Below are 9,035 nucleotides of genomic sequence, written 5' to 3' on the forward strand. Positions count from 1 at the left end.
AGCCATGAGGGGGCTCGACCAGCCGCTGGACCAGCTGCCCCCTGTGGAAGACAGCCCCATCATCCGTGCTGAGTGCCTGGACCCTGAATCCCAAAGGGCTGCGGGCATTGCAGTAGAGGACGTTGGAGCCATCCTCCTCATCCACGGAGACCAGCTGGCATTCGCCTGTCTGCAGGTTGGGGATGAACTCCCCGAAACGCCAGCCCTGGCCGTGGTCGTCACTGTAGAAGGCAAAGGAGTGAGGGGTTGTCTTGCAGAGCTGGCCGAAGCACTCCTTGCAGTCAATGTGGTAGCTGTAGGCAGGCACCAGCAGCCGACCTGAACGCAGCTGGATCCCATGACCAGGTCCCAGCGCGAATGTCGCCCAGTCTGGGGAGCAGAGATGGGGGGGGGTGAAGAACCGCTTCCATGATGCCCCGCCACATCCAACATGGAAGGGCTTCAAGACTTCTCCCCAGCCTAGCCAAGCAAGGTGCCTAGTGCTGCCTGGTTGTCCTCATGTGTGGTCCTACCCATAGCTATGGGGCCTCTCCTTCTTCTCCTCTCCTGTGCAAGTGATAGGGGTACACCCTCCATCCCCCCTCTGCTCTGCTTGAGGGCCTCTTCCACCCCATCTCTTCATTGCTTGTGGGCTTCCTACCCTGAGGCCACCTCCAGCCACAACAGGGATGGCTCTAGGAGGCCAAAACCCATGGTCACTCCCTTGCTGGATGTCGTCCCACCTCCTTGCCCCTCTCCAGTGAGCTACCTTTGATGGCTGTGCCGATGACCTGCTGCGTCAGGTCCATGGCTGTGCTCCAGCTCAGGCCCTGGTCAGCACTGGTGACACAGCAGAGTCGAGTGACATTTTGGCCGGTGACAATCTGGTAGGCTTCCGGTGTTCTGCCCAGCACCGTAATGAAGAAAAGGAAAAGGGTGCCTGTGAACTCATCATAGAGCGGGCAGGGGTTCATCGACCGGTGGTGCTGGAGCGTTGCTGTCTCCAGCACGCGCATGTCTTCCCACTGCCCAGAGGAGGAGGCAACAATGGCAAGAGGTCAGCACCACCTCACTCCACTTGACCCACCCTCCCCTTCCCATGCAGGTGCCTCCAGGAGCTTGGCTGTGCCATGCCCAGTTGGTGGAGGATAACCACCTGGCTGTCCCCAGCCCAGCCTGTCCCCCCAAGCCCAGGTACATTCCCCGTCCCACCTCCACATAGCTCCCGTAGATGGTGCCACGGCGCAGCACCAGCAAGTTGGCATGGGCATCGTCGGCGCTCAGCCGCTCCTCTGCAAATGCCAGCAGCTTGGCCACACAGGGCAGGTAGAGCAGGGCAGGCACGCGGTATGTGACGCCGTTGGATTCCTTCTCAAAGAGCACAGTCCGGGCAGGGAAGTGCCGGGAGCCCATGGTGTCTGTGGCAGAAAGATGCAACCCCACCCTGCTGGGCTATTGAAGTGGCGAGGGGAGGGGGGTGCGGGCTGGGAGCTGCGTTGTCTCTGAAGGGTTTGAGGACCCCCCCGGGACCATGGGCTGGAACACAACTTTGGGGTTGAGAGGTGCTGAACGTGTGCTGCCACGTCAGCAAGTCACAGACTCTCAAAGGTGGGACAGGATTTTGGTTACAGTAAAGAGGCTGATCTGGGTTACCCTGAAATAAAATTAAATAAAATTAAATTGATCTTCAAAATGCTCTTCAAAAGGCATTTCTGGTAAATCGAGGACAGTCAGCTAAGGGCAGGGTGAGACCTGTGGTTCCCTGCTTCCGTTGTCAAGAGAGTGTTGGGCGGGCAGAGCCCGTCTCTGCACGGCCAAGACCCTGGGACCAGCTAGGCTCCTCACAAGGGGGTCAGGGAGTGTTGTGTGCCTCCAGAGCAGCAGACCCAGCCAGCTCCTTGTTTCCCCCTCCCCTGTTTCCCCAGGGGGAAACCTGGGGTGCATGACATGAACTGCAGGTGCCTCGGCCAGACTGTCCCCACGGCTGCACGGTGCAAGCAGTGTCCTACGGGGACAGCAGGAGTGCTGCCGTGGTCAGCTGTCCGCAGGTTACACCTGTCCCAGGTTATCACCACCAGAGGAGATGGGCATCCCGCTCCGGGGAGCAGCTGGAGCGGCCAAGGGTGACTTTCACCTGGGTCTTAATGAGGAGCATTTGCTGGTCAAGCCCCCCATAGAGCAAGCGAAGGCACTTACCAGGTCCTCTTCAGCTGGGGGTGTCTCATCCGTCCCTCGCCTCCTCCACTGTGTGATGCCAGCTCCCTGAGCTGCCAGCTTTCTGCTGAGCCTGTTGCCTCGCTGCTTTGCTGCCACCCTCCCCTTGTAGGATCCCCCACCAGTGGGTCACGGGGCTCCCGCAGCAGCGGTGGCCAGGAAAAAGCCCTGAGTCAGCAGTGGCAGCCACCCAAGCAGCACTGGGTAGCACAGAGGCACTGCTACCAGCCTGGGCAGAGCTGGAGGCCCCGTGGCTGCTAAGCCACCTTGCTCAGACACCCTGGGAGAGGATGCAAAGGGAGCTGTGGCAGGGCGTTAGCATCTTCTGCCTCAATTTCCCTCCTCACACAGGTTGGGAGGGGCCAGACCTCTCTGCCCAGTTTCTGCAACCCATGTTCACCATGGTTGACCCCAGCCATGAGCTGTGGCCTGGGGTCTGGGGTCCCAGCCTTCCCAGGACCCCCACCCACCCACAGGTCAGCTGTTAAGAAATTATTTTTACTGCGTTTATTCTACCAGCTTAGCTAAAGGGGCTTGATGAAAACTCACAGAGCAAGTCATGGATCAGCAGCTCCAAGGTGAAAGCTCAGGCTCAGGATGCAAAACTGGCTAGGAAAGGCCCCTGGGGTTTGCCCAGGCTGAACACGTGCGGCTGCCGCCTCCTCTGCCCCAGCAAATTACAAATGCCCCCTGAGCCGGGTTACTTTTAGCCAGGGCTGCTGGCGCAGAACCCTGCGAAGGTGCTGTTCATTTGGTGTTGCTCGTGCTGTACATCACATGGGTTGCCGGGGAGCACAGGCTGCATTGCAGGAGGTTAACCCTTGCCTCAGCTGGCTTCTCTGGCTACCTGCCGGGTTTAAAAGTAGCCAAGGAAAATCCCAGCTCTGCTTCTCGCCCCACTCTCCTCCAACAGCATCTCTGCTGCTTCTCAGGATGAGCTGCTGCTAGCTTCACCCCCAAGACAAACCGCAGGCTAAGTGACCCCGGATACACCACCCAGCTCCCTGCTGCCACCCTGACTGATGCAGGAGGGAGGAGACATTGGCTAAGCTTTGAAATACTGCACCGTCAGTGATGGTGGGGGCATCAGAAACTGGCAATGGCCAATCACTAACGGTGGTTACATCCAAGCTGTTGGGATTGGCACTCCCATCCTTCTGATGAACCTTCCCAGCACTGGCGAGGCAGGGGGGAGCTGGCTGACTAGCAAAGGTGTCCCAGGTTTAATTACCTCCTTCGATACTGAGGTTATGCCTGAAACGAGCAGTGGCCATGCCTCCCTCCACCCCTCTCCTAACCGGGGCTGGAGAGTTTGGCAAGGGTGGGAGCCCAGCAAAGCCTCTGCTGATAAAGAGCTTCAGGGATGCTGAGCCCAAGAGACCATCTGTGCCCAGGGACTGGGACCCTTGCCCAAGACAGAGGGGTGAAACCACTCAACGGGCCCTCTCAGGGGAGTGCCAAGCTGTCCCAACTGGTGCAGAGACCCCCAGCACCTCATGACATGAGAGGAATGGCTTATGTGCTGGTGGGGAAAGGCAGCGCACCCAGCTTTGGGCTCCCATCCAAAAAGCACCCTGCTGTCACAGGGTGGTTTAATGGTGTCGAGCATGTGTGCTGCTGGATGGGAGACCTAATGTTTCTCCCACTCCTTTCACCACTGCATCCCCTCATTGTGCTTTCCTCCTTGTTTCTCCCCCACCCCGCTGTTTTCCCCGAAATGCTGCAGATCAGGACTTACTCCAGTGAACTGTGACCAGCCTGGACGTAATGACAGCTATTAAAGAAAGTCAGATGCAAACAAAATTATTAAGCCTGTGTTTAATGATTAAGAGGCAGGAACATCTAGGCCAGCTGGAACCCTGCCCAGCACTCAGCAGCAGCTCCCTGTCCGCCTGCCTGGGAGCAGGGAGGAAGATTCGACCAACACAGCCCTTGGCTTAAGGTCCCCAAAACTGGACACACCACCAGCGCAGTGGTCCTGCACAAGGCCCCCCTGCCACCGCTTCTCCCTCGTGCACGGGAGTCCTGTGCGCCAGTCTGGAGTTACGCAAAGCAGGGGGGAACCACAGTGGGTCTCACATGCCCTGGTTAGGAGATGGGCGCTGCATTTTCTCCTGGAAACTGGTCCACTGCGAGGGCAACCCTAAGTGCTTCCTCTTCTTGTGCGGGTGTTGAACAGCATAAAGATAGGATGTGTACTGGAGCTCTGGCAAAACCATTTTCTGGCAAGTTCTCAGAGTCCTGTTGTCTAAGCCTTGTCTGAGGTTGTACCCAAGAATATTTGCAGCCCCTGACTGAAAAGGCAGAAGAGCTTTGTTCTTTATGTGATCCTTCCCTACTGCCTCCTTGTTCAAGAGACAGGTCTCCATGAGCTCCTTCTGTCTTGTTCGCAGGTAATTCACCTCCTTCTCCAGCTCCTCAAGGCCAATGAGCTCCTCAATCCTCCTCCAGAAGCTCTGGTTGAAGTGCAGGTAGAGTTTCCAGTCCAGCGAGCACCATACTTTTATCTGCTCCTCACTTTCTGGAGTCAAGGTCTGGACAGTGTCCTCACTTCTGGTATTGAGCTTAAAGTAAACCACATCATCTAGATCCCAGCACAAAGCATGCTTTAAGAGGATCATGGACTCATCAAAGTAGTCTGCTATCAGGATCAGGTGGAAGTTCTGTTCAATCTCATTCAAGACTGCCTGGACGTACTTGTCGTCGTCCTCTGCATTGTTATCATAGCCAAAGTCAAATGACATGATGTTCCTGGCATAGATGTTTTGCTTGTAATCTGCTGGACGGTAATACTTCATGGGCGATGCCAGGTACTCATTCACATCCTTAGAGATCCTGAAGGCAGGGACAATGTCCTTGTAGTAGACATAGGAAGACTCCAGCAAAGGAATGGGGTTCCTCAGGATGGAGAAGTAGAAGGTGTTTGTCGCCATCACCTTTTGCACCTGTTTGCAGGGAGGAGGAAAAAAGGCTGTTAGTCCGGAGGCGCTCCTTATTCAACCAGGTTTCTCCACAGATGTTGTCGCTCCTTCTTACCTCTGAGGGGTTAAACCGCAGGTGGTTGCACATGATGTTGTAGTTTCGTCCTATGGCTTGAAATTCCTCCACAAAGCTTGCCAGGAATGTGTTTGGGTAGCCCAGGTGGACGAGCTGGCCAGCTGGGAGGGCAACGGTGAGATTGTATCTCTCTGCAAACCTGAACATGATGTTCAGGACAGTGCTGCTGGCCGTCTTGTGAGTCTTGAGGAACATGACATTCGTCTTGGCATGGCAAGGAGTGGAAGGTAGCTGCAGCTCCTTGTGGCTCCTCGAGATTCTGCAGGAAGGCAACAGATGGGGAAAACAGCCTCGCCAGTGCTGCAGCCCATCTCTGAGACCTGGCAAAGCCAACCTTGAGCAGGTTCACCTTCTGATATTACACCTGCAGGTGCAAGGCACCAACGCAAACAAACCCCATCCCTCAGGTGTAGATGTGACAGTTTCCTGCCTCTTCAGATCCTCACTTACCCAAAGGGTTCAGCTCAATACCCTTTTCCCATACGGCTGATTCTGCCCCTGAAGAGCTGCACTTTGGCTAACTGGATCCCTCGTCTGCACAATATGGATCTAGGACCTAACTTTCAGTTCCTGCCCTTCCAAATACTAGCCTAAACCTCACGAGACTTGAATCAAGTGTCACAGGTCAGATTCTCGCTGTCCTGGGCAGACAGAGTCACGCAACTTTGCTTCTGCTTTACTTACGCATAATTGACATAATTTTTATTCTTCATGTGTAAGAATCTTGACAGGAAGATGAGTCCCAAGCAGAGGCTGAAAGTGATGAGATATTTGATCTGCCTGGAAAGAAAGAAGAGTTTCAGTGGTTTTTTTATCCAATAGTCCTTCCTCGACCACAAACCATCAAACTTTGCATACTGCTTTCAGGAATTTCTGTCACCAGGAGCACAATTTTATGTCTCTGTGGTGCGAGCCACCTTTGGCTCCCCCAGCCGTGTCAGCAGCTCTGGCATGAGAGGCAGGACAGTGAGAAACCGCACTTCCACGATCATTATCCTAATTTTTGCCTTTGACAAGACACAGACTACTTCAGGCAGATCCTAAGCTCTTCCAACAGACACTTGCTCTGCTATGGTGCCTTTTATTTTGCTTTTCTTTTGGTTTCCTGGGGCTTTAGAGCTTTTTCACTATTCAAACTTCTAGTTTATTCACTAGAAAATGAGCCCTTTGTAGTGGTGTAAGGATTTCCTTAGTGAGAAATCTGTAATCACATCACTCCAGAAGATGTGGATCTCAAAGAAATACTAAACTGATTTTTTTTCCAATGTAACAGATTTTTCAATACAGAAACCCAATCAATAACCCAACAGCACCTGTAAGGGACTAATTACGCCCTGCTTTCAAAAAAGAGGGCTGCTTCCCTGCTGAGTCGTCTTCTCCTCCCAGCCCAGCTCTCGTGCTCAGCCTCACCCAGGTGTCCCTTTCATCAGATCCTCTCACCTCGGCCAGACTTTAAACTGCTTCAGCCCGAGGCAGTCCTTTGCACCAAGCACCTCATTGACCTGTGCTTTGTCTGGATAGTGATGAGGGGTGAATCTTTTCCAGCACTAATTAGGCAGCCGTCATGTATCAACCCCAGTGCATTCCAGCTGGGACATTTGATGCCCACCAAAAAGGAATTTTCTATCACCAGGCTTGATTGGACTTTTCTGATCCCAAAAGTTCTTTTAACTTAGTGCGAATTCCATGTTTTCAGTTGCCGTTTCCAAAAGGCAGCAGATAGATAGCACTTGGGCTTTAGGTTGTTTTGAGAAGATACAGTCCCATTTACAGCAAGGGATGGTCACACCAACGGTTTCCCCTCTCCCAAGTGAGCAAGGAAGGCTTCAAGCCTGCCTAGTCTGAGGGTTGATGGGAGAACATGGCTTCCTGTAGGCTGGACCTCGCGGTCCTTTCTACTGTCCTTTGGGCCAAGAGGTCCCCACACGAGGACCTGCTGCACAGGATGGTGGCTTTCATAGCCTCCAGCTTGTACCATATGAAAGACACTGAATTGTTCCTTCCAATTTGCCTTATGAATGAGAGCGCAAACACCAGCTTTACCTGGCACGGTCTACAGCCTCCCACCGACTGTCCACAGTATGACATGCCAGACCGTGACAGCCTGGATCCGGTTACAGCAAACTGGAGAGAGGATGGGACCAAAGTCCAACTGGAAATGAAGAGCTGCACACAAAACCAGCCACTGCGGCCAGCTGCATTAGCTGTGACTGGGGAGCCACGTACCAGCTGCAAACAGAGCGGAAGCTGGAGACAGGCAGTGATGCTGCAACACTGCGATGGCACTGCAGAAAAGTGACTTTGCTCACCAAACAAACCTGCCTGAAACCATTTCTGCTTTGCTTTGCATGAGTGCTTTCCTTGTCCAGTGGCAGCGCAGCTGAAGCGGGCAATCCTCAGGCAGAAGAGCCCTTCCCAAAGCTGGAGAAGCCGCAGGTGGTACCACCTCTGATACAAATCCGCAGCACAGTGTCTGCATGAACACATAGCTACAAGCAGTCTTTCATCAGTATTTCTTAATTTTTTGGTCCCAGGCCTGTTAGGGGGACAGGGGTGACAATCTGCTTTCCTTTGATTGCTCTGTAAATGCAAATAGAGATGAGACAGGACAAGCAGGGGGCCCCACAGGCAGCCAGCAGGCTCACATCCGCCACACACAGCCCCTGCCTGTTTTCTTGGCCTGTCATTTAAACGGAGGTTGGTGTGGTGGTTTTCCAAAGCACATCACCCTGCCTGTCTGGAGGTCTTTCCTAAGCCGGTCCAGCGATGTGCTTCTTCCGCACCATTTTTTGTAGTTTGATGTGTGTGATAGTGGTCCACGTGTTTGTTTGGTTGCTGTCCCCAAAATGGCAGCTCAGATAGATTGATGTTTTATGGGGCAAACAAATCAGCATACACCTAAACCAATCCTGAAGATGGATCAGAATCACAATGCTCCAGAGGGATTACCAGTCCCTTCTCCTGCAAGAAGACAAGCTCTGTAGACCTCTGTGTCTTATCACCTCAAGCCATCCCATGGTATTTTAATAGTCATTTCCTTTAATAAGACATTACATAGTGTCGTTCTGACTCCAAATCTTCAAACATGTGCAGTGCACTGGGCCCATCTCCAGTGCAACTGGATGTTCCCATCAGACCTGTTCTGTCTGGAGGTGCTTCAAAAGCTGCAAAAAACAGCTGGCTTTTGCATACCTGGAGGTACAGGAAAAGGTAATGGTCCAGATTATCTAGGCACTAAAACCTTAAGGTGTTATTGGTGCAGCACAAAGGACTGGTACTGCAGAGTCAACATGCCCTGTGGGCAAGTTATGGGCACAAACGTACCACCACTGAGCTCCAAGGGGCTGTGCAGAGCTCACCCCACTCCTTGTGGCACCATCCTGAAGGCAACAGCAACCTGCAGATGAGCGATGTCCATGCTGCAAGTGGTGACTGCCTGGCCTACATGGGGCTTGCCAAAACCACTGCAGCTGTCTGGAATGGCCAGCCTTAACAAGAGAGACTGATTTCTTCGGCACATGGGCCACAGAGGTGTCACTCCTTATGCAGAAATGATGGGCTTCTTGTCCCAGGGGTGCCAAAGAACGCTACCTTGTCAAACGCTGCTCATTCCCCCGCCTGGGGATGAATGGATGGAAAGCCTTTCAGCTCAGGGAGTGAGCGGGGCGTGGGGACAGGAGGGGACTGCAGCCACCATCACCCTGGCTGCACCTCAGACCAGCAAAGGCGAATGACGGAGGTGTTCAGGGGAAGGGCCAAGGGTGAGGACTGAGGTGATCCCTAGG

The 9,035-nt window shown here is 53.6% G+C and overlaps 2 protein-coding genes across 2 annotated transcripts in view; both read right to left on the reverse strand.

The window, feature by feature from the left end:
• The window catches only part of NEU4 (sialidase 4), a 2,175-nt gene extending 783 nt beyond the window's left edge, over positions 1-1,392 (reverse strand). Inside the window, exons 1-3 of the mRNA XM_010133286.1 lie at positions 1,192-1,392; positions 749-1,004; positions 4-369 (exon numbers count right to left, since the gene is read on the reverse strand). Coding sequence (XP_010131588.1) covers positions 4-369; positions 749-1,004; positions 1,192-1,392 — 823 coding nt within the window. The remainder of the gene's footprint in view (positions 1-3; positions 370-748; positions 1,005-1,191) is intronic.
• A 2,876-nt stretch (positions 1,393-4,268) lies between these two features.
• GAL3ST2 (galactose-3-O-sulfotransferase 2) overlaps positions 4,269-9,035 on the reverse strand; it is a 6,193-nt gene continuing 1,426 nt past the window's right edge. Inside the window, exons 2-4 of the mRNA XM_010133288.1 lie at positions 5,935-6,030; positions 5,230-5,509; positions 4,269-5,138 (exon numbers count right to left, since the gene is read on the reverse strand). Coding sequence (XP_010131590.1) covers positions 4,269-5,138; positions 5,230-5,509; positions 5,935-6,030 — 1,246 coding nt within the window. The remainder of the gene's footprint in view (positions 5,139-5,229; positions 5,510-5,934; positions 6,031-9,035) is intronic.

This window comes from Buceros rhinoceros, unplaced genomic scaffold, assembly GCF_000710305.1.
Source record: "Buceros rhinoceros silvestris isolate BGI_N320 unplaced genomic scaffold, ASM71030v1 scaffold10243, whole genome shotgun sequence".
Classification (NCBI taxonomy): Eukaryota; Metazoa; Chordata; class Aves; order Bucerotiformes; family Bucerotidae; genus Buceros; species Buceros rhinoceros.